The following is a 16619-nucleotide window of genomic DNA, read 5'->3' as shown; positions in this document are numbered from 1 at the left end:
AAACTGTTGCTTTGCATAATCTTAGGTACCTTGAAGCCACAGTCCAAGGATGGTAGAAAGAAGACAAGAGAGGAGAAACCAGGCCTGGAAGTAGAGACTTGCTAATTAGTTTCTTCTCTGCGCCCATCCCCCCCCGCCCCCCCCCCCCCCAAAAAAAGTTGAGCAGTGTCCTATGGCAAGAATTGTTCTAGGCGCTGGGGTTAAACTGGTTGTTCAGCGGATGAGGTCCCTTCTTCATGAAATTTACATTACCTACCTAGTGTACATCTTATGTTGTTCATCAGCCCTCATATGAGTCAGAAACAACATGTAATTAGGAGTGGTTTGGTTTTATGCATTTTCCTAAAAGAAGATACATAGAAAACACTTAAAAGAGTCTAGCGTAAAAATTCTTTATCTTAAATAAGACACCCGTGTAATTCTGTTTAAATCAGTGGTTGTTAGCCTTGATTCAATGTTAGAATCACCTGGGAAGATTTTTAAACCTTCTATCATACCCTAGACCAATTAAATCAGAATTTTTGGGAGTTGGACCCAGGCGTTAGTATTTTTAGTTTCCCAGGAGATTTTGTTGTGCACCCAGAGTTGAGAACCATGATTTCCAATGAAATTAGTTTCATGTGTGATAAAAATCTTAAATCCAAAGTGGTAGAAAGCCGTCAGTCAGCCCTGCTGGTCTAGTTGTTAAGATTGGGTGCTCTCACAGCCGCCGCCCGGGTCGTTTCCGCTCAGGGAACACACCATCCCTCTGTCGGGTGTCATACTGTGGTAGCTGTGTGTTGCTGGCATGCAGAAAGCTCTGCCACCGGGGCTTCCAATACCAGCAGGGTCACCCATGGTGGACAGGTTTCAGTGGAGCTTCCAGACTAGACAGACTAGGAAGAAGGACCTGGCCACCCAATTTGAAAACATTGGCCATGAAAACAGTGGAGCATGTATGATACAGGCCAGAAGCTGAGAAGATGGTGCAGAGCGAGTTCAGCTCTGCTGTACACAGGGTGCTAGGAGTCGGAATCCACTGGATGGCACTAACAACAAGAAAACTTTTACAGAGGTTGCATTTTTCTAGAGATGTCAGTATTTATTAATTTTGTTTTATGTAACACTCATCAGTAAGAGAACACATCTTATTTAAATTTCAAGTTTTAAATGAACTTAACAATGCTGTTTTGATTTTCTTTGCCTAAATTGTATATTGAAGGTCTGTTGCTTATTTATGATTTGTTTTATTTAATAATAATTGATTGTTACTTTTAGGATACTGCTGGTCAAGAGAGGTTCAGAACATTAACTCCCAGCTATTACAGAGGTGCGCAGGGTGTTATATTAGGTAAGTTTTTACTGTAATATACTATTTGAAAAATACTGTTGTTTATTACTGGAATTTCTGATTTTCCTTGTCTATGTAGGTAAATGAATTTTTGTTCTATTTTTCTTTAGGGCTACTTTTATGTATCTTGAAGTTATATTTACTTCATTTAGTATTAATGAGTATTATTTAAACTTTTAAAATTTCTTTCAGCCCTTTGTCCAGCAGTTAACAAATAAAAGTCAGGCCAGTTTATTTGGTTTAAAGCACATGTTGATGAGCACGTAATTGAGGATTAACCCACATATAGTTCGTCTGTCTTAGAGTATTACCAGAAACTGATGCTCAGTTAGTAGGTATTAGTTGCTGCAGTTTATAAAAGAAGAAGAGTGTTTGTTACTTATTGGAGTCTGTTTAATCAGTCCTGAAAAATAGCACAAAATACTTAACACTGTTGACTCGTAATCCCACAAAATTTAAAAAACAAATGTGATTCTCAGTGTAATCTGTTGAAAAGAGCTTATTATTAATATTCCTGGGAAACTGTTTAAAATGAATATTGATCAGTTGTAGGGGAGAATTCTTTTTTTATATCATGACTTGTGAGACTTTGGTTTCATTTCTCTTAATTTGACAGTTATTCTTTTTTTAAAAAAATTTTTATTGAGTTAATGATAGGTTAGCATCTTGTGAAATTTCAGTTGTACATTATTGTTTGTCAGTCGTGTTGTAGGTGCACCACTTCACCCTTTGTGCCCACCCCCACCCCCATCTTTCCCCTGGTAGCCACTAATCTGTTCTCTTTGTCTACATTTTTAAATTCCTCATATGAGCGGAGTCATACAGAGATTGACAGTGATTCTTATTATTTTGGTACAGCATTCCTTGAGTTTAGAAAACACTTTAAATTAATAAGCTCTTTATTTATTATGATGCAGGATAAGATGAAAGTGATAACGGAGGAAGACAACCAGGATCCCATCCACTAACTTGACATATTTTTTCAAATCTGAAAATTCTGGTCATTGTAAGAAACAAATTAACAGGGTCATAGATGTTTAAATTCATGTAAAATTTTTTTGTATTTTGCCACAGATTTGGATCTAAACACATTTGGGTTTTTGGTCAAACTTCTTTTATTGTTATGAAGGGGGACAGCTTAAATTTTTGCTTAAATTAATTTTCAGTTATCACACAGGATATAATTTATATGTTATATGTATGTTATATGTAAATTTTTTTTAAATATACTTGCTTTTTTTAATGTACTTGTTTCTTCATCTGGATCGGTAGACAGTGTTAAGCGTTGAAGGCTTAAAAAAACAGACTTGTCTACATATTGACATTAGCTCCCGGTTACATATCAGAAATGTAATGTCATTGCTTCTTATTTTTAATGCTTAGTTAATAAATTACTCTCTTTATTTCAGTTTATGATGTCACAAGAAGAGACACCTTTGTTAAACTGGATAATTGGTTAAATGAATTGGAAACATATTGCACAAGAAATGACATAGTAAACATGCTAGTTGGGAATAAAATTGATAAGGTAAGAAGTCAGACTCTTGGTATTTTGGCTCCATAGTCTGATAGCTTTTCTTAATCTTTGCATTTATCTTTTAGGAAAATCGTGAAGTCGATAGAAATGAAGGCCTGAAATTTGCACGCAAGCATTCCATGTTATTTATAGGTGGGTGTGTGGATATTTATTCTTTTATTTTTAATGAGGAACTTTAAAATGGAGTTTCTGCTAATTTTTTTTTTTTTGAGGAAGATTAGCCCTGAGCTAACATCCGCTGTCAATCCTTCTCTTTTTGCTGAGGAAGATTGGCCCTGAGCTAGTGCCTGTGCCCATCTTCCTCTATTTTATATGTGGGACGCCTGCCACAGCACGGCTTGATAAACAGTGATAGGTCTGTGCCCAGGATCCAAACCAGCAAACCCCAGGCTGCCGAAGTGGAGCGTGTGCACTTAACTGCTACACTGCAGGGCTGGCCCCTACATTTTTCTTTTTATGAACCATAAAACATATGTATTTAGTTCATGGTTGTCCCATGCTATAAAATATAATTATAACACTAAGTTCTTTATTTTTCCTTCTTTAAAAAAAAAAAATAGGATAACGTTATGTGAAGTCGTATGGAACACAGTCAGATCATTCCTCTCAGGATATAACGGCATTCAGTAAAGCCAGGAATCCATGCTAAAGTTGAACCTTGCTGGTCCATGTGCTGTCAGGAGTGGCACCACCTGGGAGCTTGTTAGAAATGCTTCATCTCAGGCCCAGCCCAGGTTTTCTGACTTAGAATGTGCATTTTAACGAGACCTGTGTGTGCTTTGCACATTAATATTTGAGAAGCATGGTAGAGCAGGGGTTGGCATACTTTGGCATGGGCCAGATGTGGCCCCACCCTTTGCATTGGAGCACACCCGTGCCCAGTCGTCTGCGTGCTGTCTGTGGCTGCTTTGGTGCTTCCTGGCAGAGTGCAGTAGTTACAGCAGGAACCGTGTGGCGTTTAAAGCCTAAAATATTTACTGTCTAGCCCTTTACAGAAAGTTTGCTGACCCCTGGTCTAGAAAAGTGGACTGACTTTGTCAGAATCATGTGGAGAGCATTTTAGAAGTACAGATTTCTGGGCCTTATCACAGGTCTGAAACAGGGCCTGGGAGGCAGTTTATAAAAAACACCCTGGTGGTTTCTGATGTGAAGCCAGTTTTAGAAATGACTGATTTAGCTGTTGCACTGTGTTAGAAGCTGTTAGGAATCAGGAATTGGATCATATATAGACAGAAACAGGGTGGTATAAGTGGAAGGTATAGGGAATTTTAGAAAGGAGTTGAGTACTAGCGCTACTGCTTATTTGCTGGGTGTCCTTCATTTCTGTGTATTAGTTTGTTCAATAAATATTGTCCATTGAGGATATAATGATGAACAAAATGGTCAAACTCCTGCCCTCATGGAACTTACATTATAGTATGGGAAACAGCCTTAAATAAGTAAGTAATGCTTTGAAGCAAATAAAACATTGTAGGGGGAGAGAGAACGACTGGGGTGGAAAATGATGAGGGAAAGTTCTTCGAGGCAGAGCTATTTGAACATGAATCCGTCATATGAAGATCTTGAAGGAAAGCATGTCAGGCTGAGAGACTACCAAACATTTCCTGAGGTAGGAACCAGAGTAGTGTATTTAAGAAACAGAAAGAAAGCAAATTGGCTGGAGCATAGTGTGTGTTGGGGGAAGGATGGTGATGATGGGAGATTTAAAAAGGCCATGTTAGACCTTATAGGATATGGTAAAGAAATGGATTTTATTCTAAGTGTGGTGCAAAGCAAGGGAGTAGTGCTGTGATCTGAAATTCTTTAAAAAAGACTCATTTGTGTAGCAAATGAACCATGAGAAGCAGAAGCAAGAGTGGCCCAGGTGAGTGATGCTGGTGGCTTTGACTACTGTAGCAATAGTGGGTGGTGGAAAGTTCGCAGATCCACCAGCTTTGATGGTAGAGCTGACACACTATGCTGGTAGACTGGGTGCAGAGGATAAGGAAAGAGAGCAATCAAGGATAATTCTGGGTTTTGGGCATAAGCAGCTGGGTGGATTGTGCCATTAACTGGGATGTGGAAGACTGAGATAAGAACAGGTTTAGGTGGGGGAATAGGGAATCAAGAATTCTGCTTAGGCATAAGAACGAACCGTCTTTCAGATAATCACATTCTGGCCGCTGGCATTTAAAGCCATAGATTGGAGCAATCACTACAGGAAAAACTGGATAGAAAAGGGCTGAAGATTGAACCCTGGGGTACTCCAACAGTTAGAGGTCAGCAGAAAGAGGAGGTGCGGGCAAATAAGGCTGTGAATGACATGCCAGTGAGAGGAGGACTATCAGGAGTGTTCAGTGTCCTAGAAGCCAGGTGCACAAAGTATTTAAAGAAAGAAAGTGATCATCTTTCAAATGCTGCAGGGTGTCGGGTAAGATGAGGAATTGGATTTGACAAGACAGAGGGTGGTAGTGGTCTTGAAAAGAATGCTTCAGTGGAGTGATGTGATCAAAAGCCTAATTAGAGTAGTTTGAAGAAAGAATGTGAGGTAAGAAAGTGGAAACAGCTTGTTTGTGTAGATAACTCTTTACAACAGTTTTGCTTTGAAAGAGAGTAGAGAAACTGAGTGGCTGCTAGAAGGATATGTGGGCTGGAGGGCAGTTGGTTGGTTGGTTGGTTAATAGGATGGATGATAATTTTGGCAGGCTTTTATACTAATTGGTATGATCTGATAGAGAGGGCACATGGTCCGTCAGTGAAGAAGAAAGGGGGTCCCAGGAGCTAGAAAAGGGGATGGCCTGAAGTGGCAGCAGGGATGGTTCATCCGTTGTACCAGGAGTGAAGGCAGAGTCTAAGGATACACAGGCAGGTAGGTTGGTAACCCTGTTAGTGGGATGGTCAGTAGTTCTTGCCAGATTGTTTCTGTTTTTCTCAACGTCAAGCTAGATCAGCTGAGATAGAGGAGTTTTAAGACGAAGGAATAAAATAGACAGTGAGAAAGGTAATCACTAGGGAAAAGCAGGACTGGGGAGCAGTGCTAAGTGTCCTCATGTGTTTCATAAGCATAAATTTAAAATGGGACCAGTGTCCATGGTTGTATGTCATTTATCCAACCACCTGTAGATGGTTGCAGGCACAGAACAACCAGATTAATTGTTTAGCTAATTCTAAAATGGAAATAATATCTGCTTCAGGGGCTAGTTTTAAGAATTCACTGAAAAATTAAGGAAGGAACTTTGACATAGTATTTGAGTAAGGCTTTACAATTCACAGTTCTATCATAAACTCTTGGGCTTGTATATGAGTATTCTTATGGATAGAATTTAAGTCGCTCAACTTGACAGTTGAGAGAAATTCACTAATATTAAGTCTATGGGGAGAAATTGCTGATTGGTTCTTTATATATTGTAGGCTGGTATTTATGCCATAGTAATTTCTCAGAAAAACGTAAGAATATGACTGGTAAAGAATATACTGTGACATTTTTCCTTGAATTTCAGAGGCAAGTGCAAAAACATGTGATGGGGTACAGTGTGCCTTTGAGGAACTTGTTGAAAAGATCATTCAGACGCCTGGACTGTGGGAAAGTGAGAACCAGAATAAAGGAGTCAAACTGTCACACAGGGAAGAAGGCCACGGAGGAGGAGCCTGTGGTGGTTATTGTTCTGTGTTATAAACTCTGGGAAACTCCATCTCTTGCATATTTGATCAGATAGTGACATCTTTCTGTATATAAACTCTTTAACTGCTATTTTAGGGACCTTGCAGTTTGCACATATTTGTTTTGTATCATGGCAGTAAATACTTGCAAGAAATCCCACTCACTGGCTTCCCCAGGTAAAACGTTATGGTGAGCATGCATGGTTTGCAGTCCACAGTTTTTTATGTAACATAAAATAGGTGTACCTTTATAGGTCCATTTGATTTTATGATTTACATTTATCATGTGATTTTAAAAAAATCCACTTATCTAGTATATGTTGATACAAAGTCTACTTTCGATCTCCTTTTTGCTTAAATACTCCTATCAATTACTGAATTAATGGGTATGTAGAACTCCTGGAACCACTGGGAGATATACAGGTATCATCAAACCTGGCAAATTTCCTCTCAGGAATAACACAGAGCATGATTCCACAGCTTTTCTAGGATGTTTGCTGACAGATTCTCTTTTAGTAACTAAGTGAAATTCTCTTTACAGGATGTAGTCCAGGCCAACTTTAATTAAATTTCTGTTCTGATGATGCTTCTATAATAGCATTGATATGTTAAAGAAGTTTGGTCTTTCTTTTTCAATTTACTTCAATGAGTAGCTCAGTTGCTTAACTGGAGTTTCAAATCTGTGATATGTACATTGAATTCATGACCCTGTGTGCAGCGTTTTGAGTTATGTGGTGTTTGGCAGAATGGCAATAAGGTTTTCCCCCATTTTGGTTTCGGAAAGATATGAATAGTGTGTTTATGTAACTCGTGTAGTACTTACCACTTTTAAAACCAACACCTTTTTCCATAAATGTTGGTGGTGTTTGTCCAGGTACTTCAATTGTAGCTTGTGTAATGTTTATGAATATCTGTATCTTATGACTTCCATAAATGGCTAGTTGATATTCAGAAACCTATTTCTGTGTTTTGAGGGTTGGGAAAAAAAGAACACTAAATGACAATTTGAGAAAGGGATATTGCTTCCAGATTTTGATGTGTGCGGGAAAATCTGTTGTGATGAAAATCTGCATAATTTACTGTAATAAGTAGCTAATTGTTTATCAGAACCAACTTGTACAGACTAATAAATCTTTTCCACAGTATTCAGTTTTCTAACCTCTTGGCTATTGTACATTGTATATTTTTTTTCACTTATTTGTTACTTAGTTTACATTGATCTCAGCTTTTTTAAGCCCCAAGTAAGTAATTTGTCCATTCAGGCAGGTCACTATGATACCCCTCAGTAAGATTCTGATGTTAATTTCTGGGCAGTTTGTTCTCTGTATGCAGTTGCCAATGATAAGCATTTTTGTGAGTCACCTTTGCAATATGTGTGATAATGCATTTACTTCAAGTTTGGTCTTTCTGAAAATGTACATCTTCAAATAAGAAAACTTTCCATTCTACTTGGTTCACATTTGTTAGACTGTATTACATGTGATTGAAGGTTTTCTACGTTCTGTATGCTTTTACTAAATATAAAACATTTACTACTTCAGTGTTGGAGAAAGGTAGCTAACCCATGTACCTACCATTTGTTCGTGTTACATTAAAACTGTAGGTTTGTATGTTTATGTAGTGTCTGTATTGACAAGACATTTCTGTTTATTGCATTTTGCTTCTTGAGCTATATAATAATCTTTCTCTGCATTGGATTGTTGTCTTAATTTGGTCAGAATTTGGATACATATGAGTCAATTTTTAAAAACTGATTTTGTTTGATAGATTTATATTGTAACCTTTTATAGCTTTTAAATAAATATAGCCTGCTTTCCCTAGATGCATTTGTGCAGGAAGTATTATACATTTCCCTATTACTCTCATCAGCTGAGGAACATCTGAATATAGTGTTATTCAAATTCTATTATGTAATGTGGCTTTCACTTTACTATTTTGTTGCAAACTTATTGTTTCATAGTGGAGGTTTTCTAAGTGAAATAGTTGTAGTATCTAAAATTAGTCACTTAACTGAGGATTTTGTTAATTTTTTCCCCAGATCATTTAAAGTAGTTTTAAAGTGCCTTTTGCATATGGTGCAAATTAGAAGTAGAATATAGTATTTTGAGTTCTAGGAGTACTGACGTAGACCTGAACAAATGAAATAACTATTCAATTTATATTAAGAGTAATAGTTAACATTTATTGAAAGATTCCTTAGTGCCAGGTGCTAAGTGCTGGATTATCTCATTAAACTTCACAGCAACCTTAAGAGATTGGTTGGTATTCCTCTTCTGCCCATTTTAAAGATAAGGATCATGAAACGGACATATGTTAGGTAACTTTCCAAAGATCACGTAGCTAATCGGTGATGGAGCTGCATTCCCGTCATTTTCACTCCTGAGTCCATATGCTCTTACTCACTGCTCCCATTGCTATGGCCGATTACTACCTTTTGGTTTTAACACAGCAGGAGAGTTTCCCTGTTTCTTTATCATTCTTTTGTTATGTGTAATAGAAGTATTTCAGCTTTTTTGGTTATAGAGTAGAGCAGGATACTGAAGGAGATGAGTTTGATCTCTCATTGATGTAAACATCAATGTTGACGTAAACCAACCGTGTAAGTCATTTGACTAAAAGTTAAGGTGGTGGAGTGGGTGGTCTCAGTTCTTTTACCTCGTCAGGGTGGAATGAAAATCCCTGACTTAGAAAAGTTTCAAAGTCAGGCGACATGGCACCTTAACTTCCTGTTTGTAATTGGACTTGAGAGAAGAAATTAAATCTGGGAACAGTCTTTTGTTTAAAACTGAAATCTGGGGGATATTATACCTGTGGGGGTGGGACAGACCTACCTCATATCCATAATCTCTTTAAATACAGCTTAGTGTATGTTTTTTCTGAGTTTCAAATGAGCTAGGATAATCTAGGTATTCTAGACTGTAGGTCTTCTCAGTATCAAGCATTACGCTTCTTTGTCTTGGGGTCCATTTCACCAGTCATACTTCCAAAGGTTTTTGTCCTTCATGTATTTTCCCTATTTAGACATAGGGGTAAAAGCATTTAATCAGTTTTCAGAAGACATTGTGCTAGTTCTGACCGCAGCTATGCTGAGGGTGATCAGCCACAGGCTTCATTCTGGGTTTTGTCTAGGAATGCGGAAAGACGACTGTAGGAAGAAGCAGAGAGGCTGCGTCAGGACTTGGGGCTGAGGGATATAAATCTACCCAGGAAGCTGATTTTTTTTTTCAGAATGGGAACATCTATCAGGTTGGAGGGGGGAGAAAAAGGTAATCAACTTCTGTTATGTTAAGGGATTTAAATTTTACTATTTGTTGCTAGCTTTTTGTTTCATGTTTAGGAATCAGTAATGTTTCTGATTGGGTATAAAGTTTGCTTAAGCGCCTTAGTTACAGCTGTTTTGTACACACACACACACACACATTTCTAGTAGAAGTGTGAGCGCCTGTTCTCAGTCCTGCCCCCTACCCTCTCTCTCACTCACAAACAATATTTTTTCTTTTGTTTATTAACCTGATGAGCAACAAGTTATGTAATTTTATTTCTATTTCTTTGATTGCTAGTGAGATTAAGCATTTTTAATATTTTATTGGATATTTGTATTATTTAATTCCTGTTTGTGTATGTCGTGGTTGCCCATCCAGCATCCACTTCCTTCTCTCACAGTGCTACCCACTTTTTCTTTGGATAACTGCCCCCCATCATCACACATGTGGTTTGGATGAGATTTGTCACACCCCCAGCTCTGGAGTTGGCCTGGCTGCCTTTAACTAGTGCTCCTCCCTCCCTGTAAATGGTTAGGGATAGGCACCTGACCCACATCAGGCTACTTAGATTTTGCTGAGGCTTCCTCAGGAACTGCTGAAGAAGACGCCTTCTTGGAGATAAGTGTGGTGTGAGGATTCATGTTCTGAACTTGCTGCAGCTAATTTTTCTAATCCAAAGGAGCCAGCCTGAGGGCAGTACCAAGAAAATGAGAGGGAGTCCAAGTTGGAGCCCTGATGCAATGTGGAACCTCTGGATCAAGTTGGACCTGAAGTGAAATCTACTTCTGGACTTTGCACTTATGTGAGCCAATAAATTCCTTTTTTGTTTAAGCCAATTTGAGTGGGATTTTCTTTTTTTTTGGAACCAAATGAATGCCATGTGAGTGTGTATGTTCTTATTTGTAGGGTCTCTTTGTACATCAAGTTCAGTACATTAATGTTTATTTGCGTAAGGGGATAAGAAGTAAAACGATAACTTGAAAAGCCATTACTCTTAAATAACTTAATATTTTAGTGAAGTTACTTTCATGTATTTCTTTTTGGATAAAGACATATAAATGAGTTAACCCAATACATGTGATTTTAATGTCCATTTGTTTTATAGGGTCTCATGTTGCCTGTCACCTGAACACTCCCTCTTCCCCTCTCCTACCTGACATAATTAGTTTTACAACCTGGCCTGTGTCCCCTTTCTGCATTTCTCCATGTCTTTATAATCATATACAAATATGTACATATACATATTTTACTCTTGCTCATTTTATAAAAATGGAATCATCTGTATATTCATCTCTGCATGTTTCTTTTCTTATCTAACCACAGATTGTGAAAATCCCTCCAATCCAATTTACATGCATTGAACATCTATGTCAGTGATTGTTGCAATATTAAGTAATCCACTGTTTGGATGTACCACATCCATTTTTAACCATTCCTCTAGTAAGGGGTGTTTGTATTGTTTCCGTCTTTTGCCTGTGCAGATGGTGCTGCAATAAATATCCTTATACACGTATCTTTTTGTTTCTCTGGGATAAGTATCTAAGAGTTGCATCTGTGGGCCAAACAAAATCTATTTTTTAGTTTTAACTTTGTAGATTGCTTTCAAAAATCTGTAACAGTTTGCATTTCTGCTAGCAGTATCTGAGTATCGTTTCCCCCTGCATTCCCCATTTGCAGCAGGAGTTGCTCTCAAATTTTAATTTTCATCACTTTTATATTTGTAATGTGTTAACTGTTATTTTAGTTTGCATTTTCTGCAGAGCATTTTTTCATGTTTTTAGGCTATTTGGTATTGCTCTTTTTTGAAATGATTATTTATACCCTTTTCCAGTTTTCCTGTTGTTTTTTTGTTTTTTTAAATGATCTGTTTGTATAGTACAGATACTAACTTATGTGTGTATGTTTTAAGCATTTGTTTCTAACCTAATGTTTGTTTTTTCACTTTGTTTATGCTATGTTGTCTTACAAGTTATTTTTTAATGTTTTATACCATCTGGGTTCTGCAACTCTTAGATGGTACATACAATGTCCTTATAACCTCTTCTGAGACTTCTGCTTTTTCTTTTTAAATCTTTAATAACTTGGAATTTACCTTTCTTTATGACACAAGATGGGGAGCCAAGTTATTCTTATGGATAGCCAGTTGTGCCAGCACTACACATTAAATAAACTTTCTTTTTCCCACTGAGCTGAAATACCACTTTTTTCCTAGATAAAGTACTGGAATCTACTTTGGCCTTCTGTTTTAGTGTCTCTTAACCTTCAAAGGTAATATATTTCAATATAATTGATTTTCTTTCATCCTGTGTATTTCATTTATGCTTTAACAAACATTCTCAGAAGGCCTCTGCAGGTTTCATGAGCCTGCTGCTGAGGCCTGGCCAAACAAGAGTTGTGATGCTAGTGGCTGCACAGTGTGTTCCTGACTGATAAGGCGAGTCCTTTCTCCCTCTTTGTCAATTTGTTTTCTACATATGAATCTTAAAGATCACTTCATCTGTTGCTCATTTTTCCTTTTTTGTGATTCCTTTTTTTTAGTAAAGGAGTTCTTTCTGAACTGCAACAAGGATACTAATCCTTTGTCGTTAATATATATTCCTGAAGTCTTCTCCCAGTCATTGATTTGTCTTTTGACTTTATTTGAAATATTGCATAATCAAAAATTTTTTAAACCAAAAATTTAATCATTTTAATCCATTTTTAAAAACTGGGATTCTAGGTGGACTCACATGATATTTCTACATTAATTAGGAGAAAACTAAAAATTTAATAAAGATTTGCCATTAGGAAATATGGGATCTTTCTGTCTCTTCAGGTTTTACACTGCTTTTTAAATTTGTAGTTTTCTTTACATAGATCCCGAACCTTTTTTTCCATTAGTGTAAGTAGAATTGGTTTCTCATTTCAGAATCTATGTAGTTATTGCTAATAAAGAAAAGCCATGGACTTTTCTGTCTGTCCAGCCACCTAATCAATTTTGTGGTTTGGTTTAAACTAGAGTTTCTTTAGTTTTCTAGATAAGATAGCAAAAATGCAATTTTTAAATATGTTTATTTGGAGGAAATTGCAGGCATCTGCTTTGTCTCTCATATCATTTTGAGTCTGTTTCCTGACAAAGTGTTTGGAGGAAACCTCCCATTTCACAGCTCCTGCTAAGTCTTGGACACCCCAGCCTTCCGTGGAGGTTTCCTCCAACTCTCTCCAAGGCCAGGGCTCTTCGACTTCTACGGGCCAAACCCTGCCTAGGATCCACTAGTTTCTGAACTCTTTCTAATGTAGTCATAGTGAGACCGGGCTGTTGTTTCTAACTTCATGTTTTGCAAGATTCATAAAATTGGGAAGATTCTATCTTTTTCTGCATGGTGGCGTACTTAATTTTTTAAAACTGGTGTTGGCTGTTTCTTACGAGTTTCCTAGAAGTCAGTAGCGCGTAGTGGTTAGGAGGTTGGCCTTTTGGAATCAGTGAGCTCACATCCCAGCTCAGTTATTTTAGTACTGTTTGGTCTTGGGGCAGTTACTTGAAAACTGGGCATAGTAATACTCTCAACAACTTTGTAGGGTTGTTGTGAACATTACATGAGTTAGGGAGTGTAAAGCTTGACACAGTGCACTTCAGTGAATGTTAGCTGTTAGCATATCTTGGTTGTTGGTTTCCGAAGTTTTTCTGTTGTTCCTTAAGTCAATTTTTATAGTTCACATACAGAAAACAATGCATTTTTTTCCTTTCAAGGTTAGAATTTTTCTGGAACAAAATTAGACATTTAAAAACTATTTTTCTAAGGTGATAGTTTCTCATTCCATATGTGCATATGTGTAATTTTCCTTTTTTCTTTTGCAAGCAGGTTGTCTCTGTGGTCTCTTTAACAGGCAAAAATGTAGTCTAGAACAGTGAACTGGAAATAAACGGTGTAGTGATTTCTAAATAGAGTGGATAGATGTTAATGAGGTACCTGTGGAGAATAGTGCCAGAGTCCCTCCTTTGGGAAGATCTGGGTGTTAACAGCAGGCCTTGCTTCGGGATACACAGCATCCGTGTGTCTCAGCCCTTGGAAGTCTGCAGGTGCCAGGAGAGCTCTGGGCAGTGAGCTTGCTGTGTCAGGAAATAGTATAGGCTCCTGACCACAAGGCGTCCGTCGTTTTTCAGATTCGTGTTCCTCTAGCCATAGTTTCTTTACTAGGAATTTTAAGCTAGTTAAATATTCCCATGTGTCTCACTCATACCACCTTTTTTAGGTTAGACAGGCAACCAACATCTAAGTTTTCTTTAAAACAACACTAATAAATCTTGTAGTACTAGGTGGAGAGCATAATATACTTTTATAAACATGTCTGTTTACACTTACCTCTTGCACAGTTCACTTTTCCTTAATAAAAATATGATTAAATCACTCTTAGAAAATGACTTCAGAGTTACAGTACCAATAGAACTACCAACTGGGAACCTACTAAGAAAAAGTAAAAATTTATTTGCATTCTTTTTGACCTTCAGTGTTACTTCACAATGGATGTATAGTCGAGTGTTCAAACTACTTGAACAAATTCTTTGCTTCTATATGATTTTATTATCTATTTGATATAAATTCATTTGTTCCTGCTTGTATTCAGTTTTAGGGCTTACTTTTTTCATCACTTTTAATTTAGTCTTTTGAATAATTAAAAGATTTACATGGCTTAAAAGTCAGTACCATATAAAAAGCTAAATTAGAGAAGTCATGTTCCCATCCTTATCAACTCCATCGCCATCTCACATCCTGCTTATATGTAGTCATTGTCACTAGGTTCTGGTTTATTCCTCCTCTGTTTCTTTCTGCAAAAATTATGCAATATTCTTTTTTCCATTTCTTATGTGAAAGATGGCATACTATGTACATCTTTTGAATCTTGCTTTTTTACTTAATGTAACCTGAAAAGTCGCTCCATGTATCATCAGATCATGAAGCTGTTCCCTATTCTTTTTCAGGGGTTGCAAGTCCTCCATTGTAGATTGCACAGTTTATTCGACTGTTTGCCAGTGAATGCGCAGTGAATAACTTTATGTGTTGTTTCGTTTCTTTAGAGGATAAGTTCCTAAGTCAATTTTTAAAATCTTTATTGAAGTATATTTGATATAAAATGCATTCACTTTGGGACCAACTTTGATGAGTTTTAATAAATATATACACTCGTGTAACTACTCTCACAATCTAGATCTGGAACATTCCTAGTACCAAAAAGTTCCCTTGTGTGTAGAGTTTGGTCACCTTCTTCCTCCCGCTTCTGCTATACCTGATGCTGCCTGGGGTTTGCTCTGGACCCCCAGGCAGATTGGCTCTGGCTTTTATTGCAGTTCCAGATGCATATTCAAGACTTCCTTTTTATCCTCTTTTACCTATTAGAGGCATCTGTCTTTTTTCCATTTTGCATAAATCTGTAGAAATCTCTCATATGATGATGTTCTTCACTGCCTTCACTATTAAGATTTGTTCTTCAGTTCTTTTAATGTATTTTTAACGTGTTTTTGGGAGGACGTAGAAACAAACTCATGCTTGGGTGTACCCTCTAAGCTAGAGCCATTAATTAGTCTTTTAACTAGTGAGGTCAATAGGAAATTGTTGATAGGAAGAAAAAAGGTGAAACCAAAGGACAGGTGTTCCTAATGAGGTAAAGTATTTTGGAATGAATGTACCAAGGCAAGTGAGCTGGGACGGTAGGCAATGTCAGAGAGATGCTTGACCTTGATATTTGGGGGGTAGATCCAGGTTGTAACCAGGTATGGGTATGTGAGGTGGGGTGGAAGATAAGATAGCTGGCAGTGAGGAGGCCAAGGTGCTAGATGGATCCTGGATGTTTCTTCAATCAATAGATAGACAGCTGAATCTATTTCTAGATTCTGTTCTGTTCCACCAGTGTAGTTCTATGCCAAAATCATAACCATTTTGATTTACAGTATATTTATAAATTAAGTTCTCCCCCTCACTATTTTTTTTAAACAACTTATTTTGGCAATGATTTTACTCAGTTAGAAAATAAAGTCCTTTGGAATTCTGACAGAATCTGCATCAAATTTATATATTAATTTATAAATGACATTTTTAGAAGTCTTCACACGCAGAAACATGGCATATCTTTCCGTTTATTCAGTTCTTGTTTTATGTCTTTCACTAAAATTTTAGAATCTCCTTCATATACATGCTCTAACTGTATTTATTAGTGTAAGCCTACGCATTTTATCGTTTTTTGTTACAATAATGTATCAAGGGGTTTTTGTTTCACTTCTGTTTCTCATTTGTTTTTCTCAGTAATAAAAAATTGTGTATTTATTTCTTATAAATAGCATCTTACCAAATTTGTTATTAATACTAATCTCTTTAGTGTTTCTTATTTTCTAGGTACATAATGTGTGTGAATAAAGGTAATTTTTTCTGATCCTAATGTTATGACAGTAGTTTTAGTATTTTGCCTTTTAACGTACTATTTGCTTTTTTCTTTCGAGAAGTCGTCTTTACATTTTAGAATATTGATGTGGCTTCGTTCTTTCAATATTTTACTTCAGTCTTATTTGAAATGATAGCTAAATTTTTTTCAAGTTTTTTTGGTTTGGGCCACCTATTAATATAAGCAAATGGTTTTGTTGCTTGGTTTAACATAATGAATTATGTCGAAGATTTCCTGTTGCAAAACCATCCTTACAGTCTCGGAATATGTCTTGTCAGAATTTTATTGTTGAAAAATATTCTACTGAATTCAACTTGCTCGTAAATTTATTTATAAATTTTGCATCTGTAAGCTAAATGAAGGCCTGGGCCGAGTCTTGTAAATTGATGTGTTTCCAGCAACTGGGACAGGGCGGTTCCAACACACACTTGCGCTT

General features: G+C 37.0%; 1 protein-coding gene across 2 annotated transcripts in view; it reads left to right on the top strand.

The window, feature by feature from the left end:
• RAB18 (RAB18, member RAS oncogene family) overlaps positions 1-10600 on the top strand; it is a 37510-nt gene extending 26910 nt beyond the window's left edge. Inside the window, 4 exon segments of one of the 2 annotated variants that reach the window (NM_001308960.1) lie at positions 1258-1330; positions 2740-2858; positions 2933-2999; positions 6347-10600. In NM_001308960.1, the coding sequence (NP_001295889.1) occupies positions 1258-1330; positions 2740-2858; positions 2933-2999; positions 6347-6522 (435 nt within the window). In that variant the 3' untranslated portion in view covers positions 6523-10600. 2 annotated transcript variants of the gene reach the window in all.
• Positions 10601-16619: the final 6019 nt, after the last annotated feature.

Source organism: Equus caballus, chromosome 29, assembly GCF_041296265.1.
Source record: "Equus caballus isolate H_3958 breed thoroughbred chromosome 29, TB-T2T, whole genome shotgun sequence".
In the NCBI taxonomy this organism is placed as follows: Eukaryota; Metazoa; Chordata; class Mammalia; order Perissodactyla; family Equidae; genus Equus; species Equus caballus.
The sequence above is the reverse complement of the archived record's forward strand: the minus strand, read 5'-3'. Positions and strand labels throughout refer to the sequence as shown.